Source organism: Schistocerca americana, chromosome X (assembly GCF_021461395.2).
Source record: "Schistocerca americana isolate TAMUIC-IGC-003095 chromosome X, iqSchAmer2.1, whole genome shotgun sequence".
Taxonomy (NCBI): Eukaryota; Metazoa; Arthropoda; class Insecta; order Orthoptera; family Acrididae; genus Schistocerca; species Schistocerca americana.
In genome coordinates this window covers 633,759,704-633,780,171 of record NC_060130.1, presented here as the reverse complement: position 1 = coordinate 633,780,171, position 20,468 = coordinate 633,759,704, and the positions used below count along the sequence as shown (strand labels likewise).

At 39.9% G+C, this 20,468-nt stretch overlaps 1 protein-coding gene across 2 annotated transcripts in view; it reads right to left on the bottom strand.

Annotated features, from left to right (window-relative positions):
• Positions 1–17,675, bottom strand: part of LOC124555847 (AP-3 complex subunit sigma-1) — a 115,774-nt gene extending 98,099 nt beyond the window's left edge. For both annotated transcript variants that reach the window (XM_047129912.1, XM_047129913.1), the window contains exon 1: positions 17,469–17,675. In XM_047129912.1, coding sequence (XP_046985868.1) covers positions 17,469–17,537 — 69 coding nt within the window. In that variant the 5' untranslated portion in view covers positions 17,538–17,675. The remainder of the gene's footprint in view (positions 1–17,468) is intronic.
• Positions 17,676–20,468: the final 2,793 nt, after the last annotated feature.

The window sequence follows — 20,468 nt, the reverse complement described above, 5'->3', positions numbered from 1 at the left end:
CAAGATAAATGTGCCATAAAGTACTCTTTATAAAACCAGATTGGGATTCCATCTGGAACTGGTGATTTATTTGCTTTCAAATCTTTTAATTGTTTCTCTACACCAGGGATGCTTATTATTATGTCATACATAGGGGAGTCAGTCTGATGGTCAAATGACGGTATGTGGGCACAATTCTCCTGTGTCAATGATTTATTGAATGTGAGATTTAAAACTTCGGCTTCTGTTTTACTATCTTCAACTGCCAACTGCCACACCACATTCATCAAGGGACAGAGTGGAAGCCTTAGAGCTGCTTAGCGATTTTACATGGGACCAGGTACTTAATTTCTCTTTTATTTTTATATTTGTATCTGTATTACATTGATCATTATTTTTATTCAGTTAATAGATTTAAATGTAATGTTTTATTTCTATTCCTTTGTCACTTTTTAATCATATCATATTATCTTCATTTGCTATTTTTTCTTTCTTCCACTGTTTTTCCTCTTTAAATCTTTGTTTGAGTGTTCAATTAATTTTATGTATTATTTTGATTTAATTTCTTTTGTTTTATAAACCTGTTTAGTCATTCACATTACTACATTCATTATTTGTGTTCCCCATTTTGCTTGACTTGCATTTGACTTATAATCCTTTCTGTAAAATAAATCTTAAACTGAATTATTTTGTCCACAGTGCAAGTTTATATGCCAACTACCTATGCAGATGACGAAGAAATTGGCGAAATGTATGAGGAGATAAAAGAAATTATTCAGGTAGTGAAGGGAGACGAAAATTTAAGTCATGGGTGACTGGAATTCGAGAATACCGTAGTTCTCTAGAAGAGCGTAGCGTTCCAAAGGATTGGAAAATGGCACAGGTAATCCCCGTTTTCAAGAAGGGACATCGAGCAGATGTGCAGAACTATAGACCTATATCTCTAACGTCGATCAGTTGTAGAATTTTGGAACACGTATTGTGTTCGAGTATAATGACTTTTCTGGAGACTAGAAATCTACTCTGTAGGAATCAGCATGGGTTTTGAAAAAGACGGTCATGTGAAACCCAGCTCGCGCTATTCGTCCACGAGACACACAGGGCCATAGACACGGGTTCACAGGTAGATGCCATGTTTCTTGACTTCCGCAAGGCGTTTGATACAGTTCCCCACAGTCGTTTAATGAACAAAGTAAGAGCATATGGACTATCAGACCAATTGTGTGATTGGATTGAGGAGTTCCTAGATAACAGGACGCAGCATGTCATTCTCAATGGAGAGAAGTCTTCCGAAGTAAGAGTGATTTCAGGTGTGCCGCAGGGGAGTGTCATAGGACCGTTGCTATTCACAATATACATAAATGACCTTGTGGATGACATCGGAAGTTCACTGAGGCTTTTTGCAGATGATGCTGTGGTGTATCGAGAGGTTGTAACAATGGAAAATTGTACTGAAATGCAGGAGGATCTGCAGCGAATTGACGCATGGTGCAGGGAATGGCAATTTTTTTGAATCTCAATGTAGACAAGTGTAATGTGCTGTGAATACATAGAAAGAAAGATCCCTTATCATTTAGCTACAATATAGCAGGTCAGCTATTGGAAGCAGTTAATTCCATAAATTATCTGGGAGTACGCATTAGGAGTGATTTAAAATGGAATGATCATGTAATGTTGATCGTCGGTAAAGCAGACGCCGGACTGAGATTCATTGGAAGAATCCTAAGGAAATGCAATCCGAAAACAAAGGAAGTAGGTTACAGTACGCTTGTTCGCCCACTGCTTGAATACTGCTCAGCAGTGTGGGATCTGTACCAGATAGGGTTGATAGAAGATATAGAGAAGATCCAACGAAGAGCAGCGCGCTTCGTTACAGGATCATTTAGTAATCGCGAAAGCGTTACGGAGATGATAGATAAACTCCAGTGGAAGACTCTGCAGGAGAGACGCTCAGTAGCTCGGTATGGGCTTTTGTCAAAGTTTCGAGAACATACCTTCACCGAAGAGTCAAGCAGTATATTGCTCCCTCCTACGTATATCTCGCGAAGAGACCATGAGGATAAAATCGCAGAGATTAGAGCCCACACAGAAGCATACCGACAATCCTTCTTTCCACGAACAATACGAGACTGGAACAGAAGGGAGAACCGATAGAGGTACTCAAGGTACCCTCCACCACGCACCGTCAGGTGGCTTGCGGATTATGGATGTAGATGTAGATGTAGATAGATTATATAATGGTAAGACAGAGATTTAGGAACCAGGTTTTAAATTGTAAGACATTTCCAGGGGCAGATATGGACTCTGACCACAATTTATTGGTTATGAACTGTAGATTAAAACTGAAGAAACTGCAAAAAGATGAGAATTTATGGAGATAAACTGAAAGAACCAGAGGTTGTACAGAGTTTAGGGAGAGCATAAGGGAACAATTGTCAGGAATGGGGGAAATAAATACAGTAGAAGAAGAATGGGTAGCTTTGAGGGATGAAATAGTGAAGGCAGCAGAGGATCAAATAAGTAAAAAGACGAGGGCTAGTAGAATCCCGTGGGTAACAGAAGAAATATTTAATTTAATTGATGAAAGGAGAAAATATAAAAATGCAGTAAATGAAGCAGGCAAAAAGGAATACAAACGTCTCAAAAATGAGATTGACAGGAAGTGCAAAATGGCTAAGCAGCGATGGCTAGAGGACATACGTAAGGATGTAGAGGCTTATCTCACTAGGGGTAAGATAGATACTGCTTACAGGAAAATAAAAGAGACCTTTGGAGAAAGGAGAACCACTTGCATGAATATCAAGAGCTCAGATGGAAACCCAGTTCTAAGCAAAGAAGGGAAAGCAGAAAGGTGAAAGTAGTATATAGAGGGTCTATACAAGGGCGATGTACTTGAGGACAATATTATGGAGATGGAAGAGGATGTAGATGAAGATGACATGGGAGATATGATATTGCGTGAAGAGTTTGACACAGCACTGAAAGACCTGTGTCGAAACAAGGCCCCTGGAGTAGACAACATTCCATTAGAACTACTGACAGCCTTGGGAGAGCCAGTCCTTACAAAACTCTACCCTCTGGTGAGCAAGATGTATGAGACAGGCAAAATACCCTCAGACTTCAAGAAGAATATAATAATTCCAATCCCAAAGAAAGCAGGTGTTGACAGATGTGAAAATAAATGAACTATCAGTTTAATAAGTCACAGCTGCAAAATACTAACACGAATTCTTTACAGACGAATGGAAAAACTGATAAGAGGCCAACCTCGGGGAAGATCAGTTTGGATTCCGTAGAAATGTTGGAACACGTGAGGCAATACTGACCCTACGACTTATCTTAGACGAAAGATTAAGAAAAGGCAAACCTACGTTTCTAGCATTTGTAGACTTAGAGAAAGCTTTTGACAATGTTGATTGGAATACTCTCTTTCAAATTCTGAAGGAGGCAGGGGTAAAATACAGGGAGCGAAAGGCTATTTACAATTTGGACAGAAAGCAGATGCCAGTTATGAGAGTCGAGGGGTATGAAAGGGAAGCAATGGTTGGGAAGGGAGTGAGACAGGGTTGTAGCCTCACCCCGATGTTATTAAATCTGTATATTGAGCAAGCAATAAAGGAAACAAAAGAAAAGTTTGGAGTAGGTATTAAAATCCATGGAGAAGAAATAAAAACTTTGCGGTTTGCCGATGACATTGTAATTCTGTCAGAAACAGCAAAGGACTTGGAAGAGCAGTTGAACGGAATGGACAGTGTCTTGAAAAGGGGGGTATAAGATGAACATCAACAAAAGTAAAACAAGGATAATGGAATGTAGTCTAATTAAATCAGGTAATGCTGAGGGAATTAGATTAGGAAATGGGACACTTAAAGGAGTTTTGCTATTTGGGGAGCAAAATAACTGATGATGGTCGAAGTAGAGAAGATATAAAATGTAGACTGGCAATGGCAAGGAAAGCGTTTCTGAAGAAGAAAAATTTGTTAACATCGAGTATAGATTTAAATGTCAGGAAGTCATTTCTGAAAGTATTTGTATGGAGTGTAGCCATGTATGGAAGTGAAATGTGGACGATAAATAGTTTAGACAAGAAGAGAATAGAAGCTTTCAAAATGTGGTGCTACAGAAGAATGCTGAAGATTAGATGGGTAAATCACATAACTAATGAGGAGGTATTGAATAGAATTGGGGGGAAGAGTAGCTTGTGGCACAACTTGACTAGAAGAAGGGATCGGTTGGTAGGACACGTTCTGAGACATCGAGGGATCACCAATTTAGTATTGGAGGGCAGTGTGGAGCGTAAAAATCGTAGAGGGAGACCAAGAGATGAATACACTAAGCAGATTCAGAAGGATGTAGGCTGCAGTAGGTACTGGGAGATGAAGAAGCTTGCACAGGATAGAGTAGCATGGAGGGCTGCATCAAACCAGTCTCAGGACTGACAACCACAACAACAACATAGTGCAATACAAATTTAGGCTATGTTTTAAATGTCAGTTTCACAATTACCATTAAAAAAGTGCACCTTGTAATGAAAAACACATTTTTGACACCATTACACCGTCAATATAAATATATTATTTCATGTGAGTGTATGCTTTCCCGGCGTATACAGCTGGCGAAGAGTTCTCGGGCTTCCAGCCGGGTGGCGGTGTCTTCAAACAGCGACGTTTCGACGAGTGACATACTCATCATCTTCTGGCGAAGTGACTTCGCCAGAAGATGATGAGTATGTCACTCGTCGAAACGTCGCTGTTTGAAGACACCGCCACCCGGCTGGAAGCCCGAGAACTCTTCGCCATATTATTTCATCTTTTGTTTTTACCAATTAACTTAGCATTTTGAAATATTTAAATATGATAACAGATAACTGTACTTAAATTCACAGTAACAAGAATTTGAAGTAGAAAAAGAGTGGTATAAAGGAAAAAAACCAGAACAAACGAAAAATTCATACGATGATTAAAATGCTGTGACAGAGCAACAGAAGCAAAAAATTACATTTAAATCAATTAACTGAATAAGACTAATTATCAGTCATTTCAATAAGGATTTAAAGCACCTGACGAGATTCGAACCCACTGCCTTCAGCAGAAAGCCTTACCCTATCCAGTACACCATGCTATCAGTCTACAAAATTCTCTTTTAGTGCTACTGTAAAATTCCCCTTTTTTTCATCAAATACTTGCAAATGAGGGACTACTGGGGTGAATGGCTGCAAGGTGTGATACCTGGGATCTTAACCTCCATCACCACATAGATGGTTTCAAAGAGTCAATCACCCTGCTGGTGACCTCTCCTTGTAAGTCTTGCAAAGAACTGGTACGTATCAAGATAGTAAGAGAACGGGACAGGGAAATTTTTTTTAAGTCCCTACATCTTGTCATTGCTCACACACGCGGAAGTATCAACACGATGGTGGAATATTATGTTTGAGGCCTTTCTTTGATTGCTTGAATGGTCTCCATCATCTTGATTTTGTGTGTTCTAAATGCATTGACAGTTTGTGATGCCTTGTTAGGCAACATTAAATGTATTTTATCCATAACGGATGCAGTTGAACTCTGTGAATGTTCCTTTATTGGATGTAGAATAATAACCACTACCAGTTACAATAGAAGGTGATTTTATGTAACACAGGACTGGTTTTGGGCTTGTGTCCATCTTCAGGTGGTTTACATTCACAGGTGCATATACAGTGTTGAAGATCACCATTTAAATCAAATTTAACAAAAACTGCCTTTTGTGTAAAGTAATCCTAATTACATTAAAATTAATATAAGGAGCCACACTCAGTCAGCCAAAACAACAATGTTATCAGTCAGCCAAAACAACAAAGTAAAAGTGAAATTATCTGGTAAAACAATGAGATCAAATCATTATGTAAAGATATACTTAACATGTAAATGGTCAAACTACAATAGGCACTAAGCAAATCGTTGGCTCCTATGCAATTCATGAACATTTGAGATAAAATCAGAGACCAAGTCAACAAAGAACAATTACTTGTGCCAACTAGACATAATCAGAAATTAATTGCTCTTCATTCTAACAAAACACAGCAACTAGAATCTCCTCACACAAGAGAACAAATGTTTATGACAGGGTGATAAAATCCACCACTACCATATTTGACGAAGATTAAAGTAAGTTAGGTTACTTAAAAAAAGGCTTCGAACATAATATTCCACCTTTGCTCAATAATAACAATATCAAGGATTTAATGCTTTGCTCTAAAATTGCATGTGACTCAAATAAAATGAACAGTATCGAACAGATATTAGTATTGGGCTTAAAGTTAAGAATACCATGCACAAAAAACAACAACATTGAAAAACACACAATTATGCAAATACTCAGTATTATTAATAGAAAACTGTATGAAAACAAAGCTCTGGTAGTGAAATCTGACAAAGGCAACTCAGCCAGTGTTATGTATGAATCAACAAAACCTGGCAATTTTTTCATAAGAACAACATAGGCCTACATAAAATACAGTGACCCCCACACCCAAATTTTTAACCCTGTTAAGGAAACTACTGAAATCTTCTAATTTCCTATTATCTTACTTTGATGTCTAAAATACCTTATCATGAACCCATCAGCACCAAAGCCATGTTCACAACCAAACATTCATAAACCTGGTTCTCCTACACATCCTACAGTTAACTGCAGAAATAGTCCACCATAATCAATCACAGGAAGCTAAATGACATTCTCAGCAATACTTATGAAAAGAATTTCTCAATTAAAAATAGCTATGATCTTATATAAGATATAAAAATATACAATTACTAGAGGGTGCTAAATTTGCCTCAATCGACATAGGAAACCTTTACATGAACATACCTCTTCATGACACAATCCAGATAATCAATAACAGCTTATTAAAACACAAAATGTATGAACTTGAAATTTTATTTATTTATTCATTCATTCATTCTTCATAAATACAACCTATTATCTAAAAAAAAAAACTAAAATAGGCCACACAAATCACATTTCCTGGGATAGTAATAAATTTATATAGTAACTATTTATTTCTCATGGCCTTTTTTAAATACACTATTACTCCTACAACTATAAGACTACAATAAAACCCTTACCCAGTCACCCAACTAATACTACTGTAAGCCCTGCAGAATCTGTTCTCACTGGAACTAATGCTGTCAAATAATTATTTCACTTTTAACAAAAAAAAAAAAAAAAAAAATTACAAGCAGGAAGATGGTCTTGCAACAGGCAGCAGTTCAGGAGGAACCCTTGCAGATATTTACATTAATCACATAGAATCACATCAAGTACATAACGCAATCAGTTTTCTTCATCTTACAATCTCTATCATAAACAAAAAAATATGCCTTTTAAATTTATTGAAAACCCATCACCAGCAATCTTGCCATAAACAACTCCTGCTATTGCCCAATACAATACAAAATGGCAGTCCTCAGATCTACGCACACTTAATTGTACACACAGAGTCCCACTCAGTCCTCTTGATGAATGAAAAGAAGCAAGTCTGTTTGGTTTGTTTTTTTTTTTAATTAATGTTATATCTCTTCTGTATCTGCACATTTAACATCTCTCTATTTCTTTGATTTAAGCTCTTTGACTAGTGATGGTCCAACTCAGGTTCACACCAAACTGAGTTAACGGAGTTGAAATTTTGTGTAAACCAAGTCCAAAGCAAGTGAGAAAAAATTCAGCGCCGTTCTCTCTTTTGCATCTGCGCGGATTACAATTCACTTAACCAACCCGAGCTTTACAGTTTCCTAATCTGCAATTATATATAATGTCATGAGTGTGATGGATACCACATAGCGTGCAATTTTTGGTCTTTCGGCTTGAAATTTGGAAGATAAACTTGCGAAAAACCTGAGATATGCTGTGTAGATTTTGACAATTATTGGGTAATCTTTAAGTAGCCAAATCCCTGTTCACGGTTATGACTGCATACCACACTACAGGCCACAATATTGGGTCTTTTGGTCTGAAACTTCAAAAATAGACTTGCAAAACATCCAAAATTCACAGTATAAATTTTGACAGACATTGGTCAGTTGTAAGGTAGCCAAAGGTTCTGTTCGTGAGCATGACTGCATACCTCACTACAGGCAGCAGTTTTCGTTCATTTGTTTTGAAATTTGGAAAATACACTTGTGAACCATCCGAAATATGCTGTGATGATTTTGACAACTATCAGCCAATCATAAGATAGCCAAATTCATGTTCACAACTGTGAATTGCACTAAAATGCACAATTTCAAGTCTTTTGACATGAAATTTTGAAGATGGTGATATTTACGCGAAACTTGCTATAATGGTAAGGTAACAAGATGCCTCATCATGAGAATAAATAGATGCCACATTACAGACTGAAATTTGAAAATACACTCATCAGACACCCTGAATTTGCTGTATGATTTGTACGATGATCAGGCCATCTTAAGGTAGCGAAATACTTCATCATGCGCATGAATGGCTGCCGTGCTATAGGCTGAAATTTGAAAATACACTCTTGAGGCCCCCCTCCCTTCCCTCTCCCCTTAGTCCCCCCTCCCAGGACTTGCTGTAAGGATTTTGATGATGATTGGATGATCTTAAGGTTGCCAAATACCACTGCTCAAGTATGACTGGCATAAAGTTCCCTCAGTCACTTTGTATTCAAAATTTAATTTCCGACTTGCCATGGCACTATTGTTCTGTAACAAAATAAATCGTAATATGCTACTCCATTCTTAAAGACCACAGTGAGTGACGTCCCGTTCTGTAGACATAGACGCAACTAGGGTTTGATCGCCATGACCTATCTCACGTGAAACCGTCACCAATAGCATCAGCTGCCATGCAGCACATTAACACAACTTGAGTTAGTAACCATCGAACTCAGCTTGATTTGACTTCCTATCAGCCTGAATTAACCCAGTTTGGTAATGCGAGCTGACCCATCTTTATCCCTGACCAAACCTCTGCTTTTCCAATGTAAACATCTTGTGAGTGCAATTGTATCTGAAGTTACCAACAGCTAAAATGCCAATACTTTATCAAAGACATAATATGGAAGTACCAATAATTTTTCCAACAACATGGAAAAATGAAATATTTTTGTACAAAAATGTGACAAATGTAATGTGAAAATAATACGGATGCACCAGCTTTATATAAGTACTACTATATTTTGCAACACGTCACTTAGCCACTTCCCACTTTTGCATTTGTGTGTATTTAGTCATCATCACATTATTTGTTTTTGATTTAAACAGTTCTCTCTAAGATTGAGTATGGAAACATGTACCTCAATGTGAACCACCTGAAGATGAGCACAAGCCTGAAACCAGTCATGTGTTACATAAAATAACCCTCTATTGCGACTGGTAACAGTTACTTCACACCCCAAAATTGAGATGTTTGCACAAGGGTGTTGATATCATTCTATACAGTCCTTGTCCTTGAGAAAGTGACCAACTTGGTGCCACTGGCTACAAATAACTGCACACAACTTGTTAACCAGTTGCAAAAACCATTCCACAGTGAGATGTAATGGCAAATGCAAGAAAGATTTCATACCACATTATCATTACAAGACCACCACCTGCCAGAAGATTGCTCTGCCAGCAAAATGCCCTTCCCTCCATGCTGACATCAATAGTTAGATTTCTTGAGTCAAAGGCAATCTCCTTTCCTGTGACATACTGTTAATCTGGGTTGGTTGCACATGTCTCTCATAACAAGGATGCAGATCTAGAAGGTGTGATGTGGGGACTTCAATGGGGCTTCAAGGACTGTGATTGGGAACATCCAGTACCCAGTTGCAAACGTGCTCTACAGAACGACTCAAGGGCCTGAATGCTTCCACCATAACATGGGTTATTTGGTTTCTCCCACCCAATACTAGTTTCCGGGAAAACCAGTTGAGAATTTGCCCTTCAACATGTTCTTGCAACCCAAAACCCTTGGAACTTAATTTGCATTCTCTTTTCATTTTAGTTTTTATATAAATAATGATGACTTTTTCATCCTAATTCTTAACTGCACTAGTCCCTCATTCTTCCCCTTAATCTGCCATATCTTTTCACTGTGCCTTTATCTCTGGACTGGAGTGGCGCAGTGCTTACCGAATTACCATTTCTGACAAACTCTCGCAGTCATGTGTCTATCAGCAACATTACACATTTTGACACCTGACTGAACAGCAATTCTATTTCATAATTTATTAGTTCTCTCAATTTCATAAAATTAGCACAATGCCTGTGTGTTGCTCCTTTTCTTTATGAGTGAAACAAAATGAGTGGGGTCTTTGACCAGCAAGTCTATGAGATCCACCAGAAGACGCAGTTTTCATGAGAAGATGAATCACCGACTATGAGGTGATCAACTTCTTTGTGTACCTATGGTACACCATATACAAGGTGTGTCTAAAAAGTATCCGACCTTTGATTTTCCTGCACAAAATAGAAATGATAGCACGGCGCCAATGTACACAGTATAGGAAGAGACCTTTATCCACATGGGTGAATTTTGTCCCCATCTTCCAGCGCGTCCGTGGCTGCCTGTCGGTCATCGAGTGAGGTGTTACACAATGTGTTTGTCGGATTACCAATTCTCTCACGATGACTGAACGTGTTGAGCAAAGATACTGCATCAAATTTTGTCAAAAGTTTGGCGATTCTCAATGCAAAACAATTCGTAAGATTCAGCATGTGTTTGGAGAAGATGCCATGAGTGTAACACAAATTAAGGAGTAGTTCAACCGATTCAAAAATGGCTGCACATCAGGGGACAGTGACCAGCGTTCAGGCAGGTCCCAAACTGCTCAGAGTGCAGCTGTTGTCAAAAGGGTGCAAAATTTGGTGATAGCAGATCATCATATGAGCGTGTGGGAGATTGCCCAAGAGGTTGGAGTGAGTAAAGATTCTGCACATGCAATTTTGCGTGATGATTTGAACATGCACCGAGGGGCTGCAAAATTCATGCATAAGTTGTTGTCACCGGAACAAAAAGACCTCTGTTTTGACGTTGCACAGGACCTTCCAGACACCACCAACACTGATCCTTTCTGAACACCATAATGACTGGAGATGAGTCATGGGTGTATGAGTACTACCCAGAAAAAAAAAGACAGTAGTCGCAGTGGAAGCATCCTTAGTCTCCAAGACCGAAGAAAGTGAGGCGGGTGCGAAGCAAAATCAAGGTGATGCGAACTGTCTTCTTTGATTACCGTGGAATTGTGCATCACAAATACGCACCAGAAGGACAAACAGTGACAAAGGAGTACTATCAAGATGTTCTTCGGCAACTCCGTGACAGTTCAGCGCAAAAGACCAGACATGTGGACAGCGAAAAACTGGCAACTGCATCACCACAATGCCCTCGGACATTCATTCCACCTGATCCAAAATTTCTTGGCCAAACATGGAAATACAGCCGTTTGCCAACCTTCCTACTCTCCAGACATAGCTCCTTGCAACTTCTGGTTGTTTTCAAAATAGAAGACACCACTGAAAGGATCCGTTTTGAAAGTACAGAAGACAGAATGCAGAACACTACGACGGAGCTGAACACCATTCCAAAAGAAGACTTCCAGAGGTGTTTCCGGCAGTGGAAGAGTTAGTGGGCTAAGTGTGTGCAAGCACAAGGGGCCTACTTTGAAGGGGATTAGGGTCCCAACCCTGTCACGTATTCGAAATATTTTCTCTGGCTGAAGGTCAGATACTTTTTAGACAGGCCTCGCATTCAGGCTGCAGTTGGTATCACTGAAACATCTTCTCACTGTGTGCAAGTGTTGGTTGGTTGGTTGGTTTGGGGTACAAATGGACCAAACTACAGGTGTCATCAGTCCCTTTTTCCTGACTCAAGCAAGGCTCAAGGTACAAAAACACCCAACACCACACCTAAATGAAAACGAACGGAACGAACAAAAAATGGGGAAAACATACACCACAAGGGAAAGTAGAAGAAGGTATTAAAACTATTGAGCATATGGTCTGGGCTGGCTGATTACAATAATAAAAGAGGATGAGCCAGCTACTCTGCAACACATTAAAAATCTCCACCCCAAAAAGACAGGCAGGATGAACACATGTAGGGAAAAGACGACAACCAAGACAAGCAAATGCAAAGAAAGTGCGACAGAGTTAAAATGGGGGGAGGGTGGTGACCTCAGTGAGAAGGCTAAATGCCCACCCTTAGATGGTATGATAAACACTCCCCTCATGAATAAAGCGTAAAATTAAATCTGCTGTTGAGGCATTGTTGCCCAACTCCGAAGGTAGGGTGCTGGGAAGGTTAAAGAGAAGAAATGGCTCACCAGGGCATGAGTGGATGCACTCAAGAGCACAAGAAATGGCCGCCAGCTCTACAGTGAAAGCACTACAGCAATATGGCAAGGAGTGCTGTTCCATATGTCCTCCATGAACATACACGAAGCCAACGTGACCATCAGCCATCGAGCCATCAGTGTAAACCACTTCACGGTTCCAGTACATGAAAGGTCCAGGCAAAGCTTTAGCCTAGATGTACACCATGGAGGTGAACGTGACTGCATCTCAAGTACAGGTGGTAAAGGCAAGGACTCCATTTAAGACAGAAGAGATTGGATGTGAACCACAATCATAAGCCCTGACCTGGTCCTCCGATGCGGGTGATGAACTGCCGTGGCTGGAAAAAGGAGATTGTAATTCGGATGCTTAGGAGAACTACAAATGTGTGCAACATAACTGGTGAGCAGTACAAAATGCAGAAGTCATCTGCTTACAGAGAGGGGGAGACGGACAGCCCTAAAGCTGCTGCTAGACCATTGATGGCCAAAAAAATAGATACACATACAATACAGAGCTCTGTGGGACCCCATTCTCCTGGATATAGGGGGAACTATGGGAGGCACCAACTTGGACATGGAAAGTATGAAGTGACAGGAAATTCTGAATAAAAATCGGGAGTGGGCCTTGAGACCCCACTCGCATAATGTGGCAAGGATATGATGTCGCCAGGTGGTGTCATACACTGTCCGTAAATCAAAAAAGACGGCAACAAGGTGTTGGCGCCTGGAAAAGGTTGTTTGTATGGCAGACTCCAGGGACACAAGATTATCAGTGGTAGAGCGACCCACGTGGAAACCGCCCTGGCATGGAGCCAGTAGGCCACGTGACTCCAGGACCCAACCCAACTGCTGACACACCACATGTTCCAGCAGCTTACAAAGAACATTGGTGAGGCTGATGGGCCAATAGCTATCCACATTAAGAGGGTTTTTACTGGGTTTGAGCACTGGAATGATGCTCTCCCGCCGTTGTGATGGAAAGACACCATTGCACCAGATCCGGTTGAAGATCACGAGGAGACGTCACTTGTAGTCAGACGAGAGATATTTGATCATCTGACTGTGGACCCGATGTGGCCAAGGAGCTGTGTCGGGGCAGTGTGCAACGACGCTGAGCAGCTCCCACTCTGTAGGGGTTCACTGTGACGTTCAGTGAACAAGAGGGCTTTCCTTTCCATCTACTGTTTAAGGGTGCAAAATGCTGGGGGGATAATTCTCTGATGCGAAGTCTCGAGCATAGTGATCAGCTAAGTGCTCGGCAATCGCGTTTGCGTCGGTAGATAACACGCCACTGATGTTAATGCCAGTAACACCTGTCGGGGTGTGGTACCCACAAACACATCTGATCTTCATCCAGACTTGGGAAGGTGACGTATGGCACCCAATGGTCGAGATGTACCTCTCCCAACACTCCTGTTTCCGTCTTTTTATAAGCTGGCAAACACAAGCATGGAGACGTTTAAAAGCTATTAGGTGCTCTAGGGAAGGGTGCCGCTTATGATGCTGTAAAGCTCTTTAATAGCCTCAGCGATTTCCAATGACAACCAAGGTACTTAGTGTGTGAAATCTTATGGGACTTAACTGCTAAGGTCATCAGTCCCTAAGCTTACACACTACTTAACCTACTACTTTCGTTTTATTGGTCAACTGAAATATTCCATGTGTTACTTATGTTTGTTTGTGAGCATTATGATCTGTCTTGTGGTCACTATCTCGAAAATGCTAAAAAAAAAAAAAAAAAAAGGTGGCTGTCATGTTGTTGGAACATTTTTGATAATGGTCAAATTGATCATGTGGAGATGGTTGCATGCTGTCTGGGTCACCAATCTTCACAGTTGCCTACCAAACAATCAGTTTACAGTTGTTTTTACATCTCTTCAGCATCAGCTGTTATTGATGGTCCTTTGCTGTCTGACAGTCATGAGCTGCTCCTGCTGCCGGACATCGGCTGCTGTGTTGCATATTTGAACGATGTCAACGGGGTGTACGCCCGGCAGGCAACTTACTGTGCTGACAAGCCTTCTCGCCATAAAACGACAGTTCATATATGTCTAGGGTTGCAGTGTCCCTCAGAAGCACGTTGACAGACAATACTGTAAACAAGCCACATTAACCCGCACACAGTGCACTCTGTTGAACTGCTATGAGAATGCTGCTTTAGTTTTACCTACATACATACATGGCAGAGCACAGCGATTTCTGATGGTTAAGAGTAGTGAGAAAGACATTCGCAATCAAAACAACAAAATTTACAAAAGCATGATGGAAGTGAAAAACTTTTCTGCTACAGTTTATATGCCTGCAAACCGGTTTAATATAACTACAGTGGAACTGCAACTTTACTGAGTTTCACTTGTTCTTCCCTTTATGAAACTACTACAGTGTTACATAATTCCCTGACAACTTACCCGTAGGTGGCCCGTCAGAGCCTTGCTACTAGCCACAATTTTTTTCCTCATAGGTTACCCTCTCCATGGAAAGCTGACATAACAGTAAAATCTTATCCTTTAAAATAAATCTGCATGATTACATCAAATTAATAACACAAGTACGGTATTTTTATTTTGCCAAAATGTGAAATCTCATAATGTTCATTTCAACAATACCATTTTTGTACAGTTTCTATATTTTCAGGATATTAATGTGGGCCAACCTCTACAAGAAGCCTTGCTAAACTGTGTGTTGACAATTTCCATCCTTCACAAGCCAAAAAGTTTTCTACATAAAGCCTCGCCATCCAAGTATGCTGTACCTGTACTGAAAAGCAGTTCTTTTCCAACACACAAAATCTTGCCAAGGCCTTCACCGTGTTACCACAGTCAAAAATATATCTTGCTACCTTAATATCTTACCCTCATAGAAACCCAATATTCCTTACATACCTGCTGACTGACCACATAAGTGTCCCGCCCCCCCCCCACCCCCCCTACTATAAACAAAACCCTATGGAAAGTGCGAACAAAGCAACCGAAATATGTACTGTGCACAGCTCAATGCAAGCTTCTCTGAATTTTGCACGTGAAAACAATCTTGCCAGGATATCCTTTATTTCAGCAACTGTCCAACTCTGATAGTCCCAGCCTACCACATATCTCTAATGCACTAACATTCCCACCCAATTCTTCCACACTCCTTCCCCCTCACCAGTTTCACACAAGTCATAGTACCTGTCTACCTTACTCTAACTGTACTGTATCTTCATTCCCTAATCTCCTTCCCTCAATACAGAACCCTTACCTTACATTGTGCTATTATTTTAGCATTCCTGTGTGGTGCCTCACTCTGCCCCCTGTCAAGGTATCAACAACTTTGCTAACCACTGCTGCTGAAACTTTCACATCTAGAAATCTTCAAATCCATCCAATGTTCTTTCTCTGTACCCTATTCATGTCTGTTCCATGTACTCATCAAGCCCCACTTTGCCTAAACAGGACTACAGTGACAGGACAGTGAATGTCAATACAGAAGGCAAGATGAAACGTAACACCCAAAGGTCTTTACAGATGAAGCATTAAATCACGAACAAGAAAAGACAGGAATGAACCCATGACATTGTTTAAGGGATCATTCCAATATTAAGCTGAAGTGATGTCAATTTGGAAGTCGATTCATCAAACTGCTTACTCAATGCACTGGTTTGTTTAGGAGGTCATTACACTAACTGACCATGATCTCAGACTCACAACACTGAGGAATCAAATCAGGCACAGCTTTGTTGGGATTAATCAGCTCAACACTTTCCTCAATTTGGTGAAACTGCAGAAAATCCAAACCAATAAAGCCAGGACAAAATTTTACTCATCCTTCTCCTTAAGTTCAGTGTGCACCATCTCATTCAGTAAAATTCCCAAGAGGGCTATCTGAAGTTCTCTCTTTAGGCTTATTTTACACGACGAACAACCAAGATGAGATAGACTAGGTGCACCACAAATGTCACTACCCTTCTGCTTGCCTGCTGGTCAATTTACAAAATCGTTCAAATGGCTCTGAGCACTATGGGACTTAACATCTGTGGTCATCAGTCCCCTAGAACTCAGAACTAATTAAACCTAACTAACCTAAGGACATCACACACATCCATGCCCGTGGCAGGATTCGAACCTGCGACCGTAGCAGTCGCGCGGTTGGTCAATTTACATGTCAGAAACAACTCACTTTCTGTCAAGACGTTTGTTCATTTGTCTCTTCAGAGTTTAATACATGTTTAATCACTATTTGCAGAGTTTTTCTCAGTAACTAGTAAAAATACTTGACAAAAGCAATATAAATTTTGGTGGGATCAAAATACATTCTAATCAATATTGCAACCTTAGATTTTGGAACACAGATTAGTTTGAGTATCGAAAGAAAGATAATACTCGAAAAAATAGACATGACAAGCAAATATAACACTCAATGAAATGTTACATGGTGTGTTACAAGGAGGAAAACCAACAGGAGTACGAAAAGTAAACACAAAGTATTTCTGCATCTAATACCAGGAGACTCATTTTCACTAAATTTTCCAACTGTTTTTAAATCATAAGACAACAGCATTGCCACTGAAGCAAATAACGTTCTCTTTACTTAGCACCAAAGTGCAATACACAGGGGCTATAGTCATAACTGTCATTAGTAATGCTATTAATACATAATCTGAAACTTGCTATTTACATATTTGAAATTGCCCATTTATATACAGGCTAATGTTTTACGTATTTCCTGTAGTCAACACACAATAATTTAAAAAACATCTACATAAACAACAAGCTGTCATACACAGCTAGTCTGTAAATAACATAGGCATTCGTTAAATACAGCAGTGTGCTAAATCCTGCATCCAGTAGTAAAACTTTAGAACTGGTACATGGTATTAAGATTTGTAATATTCCCTACCATATGCAACTACAAGTAATTAACGCAAACTACGTATGTTAAACACATGTCCAATTTTCCGAATATACAAATACTACATCCTAAGTTACTTCATCAGAATCGACGAGAAATAATAAACCACCTTACCTACCACGTCCTACACCGCGATATTTAGAAAAAAATACTGTAAATTTACAAATATACAAGTATACCAATACAAGCTTAATGCATGCCAGTGCATTTAGCACCAAATGAGTGACGTTTCACAGAAGGCAACACTGCTGAAATTACAGATCTATGAATAATACACGATACTTACAAAATGCTGATAAAATTTAGACATACGTGGTTTCCCATGATTATTAAACACTAATATTGCTTTAATCATCTCTTATGCAAACGATTTTAAACGCAGATTTAACAAACAAAAATGAGCAGCGTTTATTTCGCTGCTACACCAAATCAAAAATTTATTTACACACTACACTCCTCACGTCAATCGCACACTACATTTCTACTGCACTAAGCTGCATGGAACCAAAGATGATGTAGCAAGGTGCCCAAAGAAGTTTAGAGACACGCCACTAAGTTTTCACTTACACTTCCAGTAAATGAGACTGGCGCCCCAGAAGTGTTTCCACGTAGTGGGTTACCGTTCTGCCCGTAAATTTTCTCTTGTGTCAAATGAAAATTATCTGGTGAGCTAGGAGTCACTATTCAGTAGACTTTGGACGAATATGAAATAGCATTTGTGATAACAAAGTTTTTATAGTCGATTTCAGAAACGCTGAGGGGTGGTTAGAGATGGGGTCGTTTAGTTAGTTGTTTATTCAGAGACGAGTCATTTTTACAATGATATTAGACATATTAGCTGAACACTAGTAATAAATGCTTTAAGTTCCTCCTAAACTGTACTTTTTTGGATAACCTTTTAATGATTGTTGGCAAATTACTGAAAATGTGTGTTACTGAAAAATAAATACCTTTCTTGTTAATCTTAATGATTTTAAGTCTGATGTAGCTTTCACTAGAAATAAGAATAAGTTACATAAACACTTAGAATCACTGACTTCAGTCCAGAATGTTGTCCATTTTTAAGATATCATGAGTCTTGATGGGATGTTGTCTACATTGGAAGCGCCAATAAATTCATACACATTAGACACACGCGTATATATATATATATATATATATATATATATATATATATATATATATATATATATATATATAAACGCGTGTGTCTAATGTGTATGAATTATATATATATATATATATATATATATATATATATAGTTCTGGTATGAGAAGAATTTATAATTTTGTGCGATGATCTTATGTAAATACATGCCTTTAAACAATGTAATTGATACTGCTGGAAGAACTGTTACATTATTCATTTATATATATATACCAAAAGTAACTGCATACATGGGGTGTAAATCAAAGACAATTATCAAACGCTGTTGGCTAACGTTGAGTCCATGGAGACACCATCACATTGATACTGTATATCCTTCATGCCTTTAAAAATGTCTGCCATTTAATTTAGCATATCCTACCTAGTGAATGAAATACAGAAATCATTAAAATCGTGTTTTTTTATTAACATATCAAATATTTACTGCTGAAGTATGCTACCTGAACATTAAACTCATACTCGTTCTTCTTCTGATCTATAATGGCCATGACCAACTTACAGTGTTTATTGTTTCTTTCCGCAGCATAACAGCTATGTCATCACCTCTGTCTTTTGTCACCTGGGCTGTGCTAGCGTGAACTTAAGACAAATTTAAATTTCTTCCCTTTTTCTCCTCTGTGGCGTAACACTATCAATTGGGCACAACTCTAAGGGCATAACATGTTGTTGATATTCTGTTTGCTAGTATATTTCTGTATGCATTGCAGTTTTATTGGCTATCAATTTTGATCCAAAAAACATCCTTATTTTACTATATGTAGAACTGTCATCCAACATTGAATAGTAAACCATAATTTTCTTTCTCTAATAAAATCACAGACTGTTCCATTTGCTTTCTCTTTGAACAGTTCTGGGTTTTAACTACGTGGATAATGTTGTTGCTGTTAAGGAAGATAATTCAATATGTGATTCCCTAAGGCTCTGCTGTATATCGTTTATACTTGATAAATGCTTAGCTCAAAAATTTCACTTTATTTCACACCTTGGTATCTTCAAGTGTATCCTTCCCCAAGATATGATTGGAATTATTCATTTTTACTCTTAGTAGCTCTAATGCTTCCCACTGCTTTAGTACAATTTTATAGTCTAGAACATCAAATCCTGCATGATTTTTCAAATAAATTACGCCTCTTTCAGAAATATTTGTTCCAATGTCTTTGAAATACACTCCTGGAAATTGAAATAAGAACACCGTGAATTCATTGTCCCAGGAAGGGGAAACTTTATTGACACATTCCTGGGGTCAGATACATCACATGATCACACTGACAGAACCACAGGCACATAGACACAGGCAACAGAGCATGCACAATGTCGGCACTAGTACAGTGTATATCCACCTTTCGCAGCAATGCAGGCTGCTATTCTCCCATGGAGACGATCGTAGAGATGCTGGATGTAGTGCTGTGGAACGGCTTGCCATGCCATTTCCACCTGGCGCCTCAGTTGGACCAGCGTTCGTGCTGGATGTGCAGACCGCGTGAGACGACGCTTCATCCAGTCCCAAACATGCTCAATGGGGGACAGATCCGGAGATCTTGCTGGCCAGGGTAGTTGACTTACACCTTCTAGAGCACGTTGGGTGGCACGGGATACATGCGGACGTGCATTGTCCTGTTGGAACAGCAAGTTCCCTTGCCGGTCTAGGAATGGTAGAACGATGGGTTCGATGACGGTTTGGATGTACCGTGCACTATTCAGTGCCCCCTCGACAATCACCAGTGGTGTACGGCCAGTGTAGGAGATCGCTCCCCACACCATGATGCCGGGTGTTGGCCCTGTGTGCCTCGGTCGTATGCAGTCCTGATTGTGGCGCTCACCTGCACGGCGCCAAACACGCATACGACCATCATTGGCACCAAGGCAGAAGCGACTCTCATCGCTGAAGACGACACGTCTCCATTCGTCCCTCCATTCACGCCTGTCGCGACACCACTGGAGGCGGGCTGCACGATGTTGGGGCGTGAGCGGAAGACGGCCTAACGGTGTGCGGGACCGTAGCCCAGCTTCATGGAGACGGTTGCGAATGGTCCTCGCCGATACCCCAGGAGCCACAGTGTCCCTAATTTGCTGGGAAGTGGCGGTGCGGTCCCCTACGGCACTGTGTAGGATCCTACA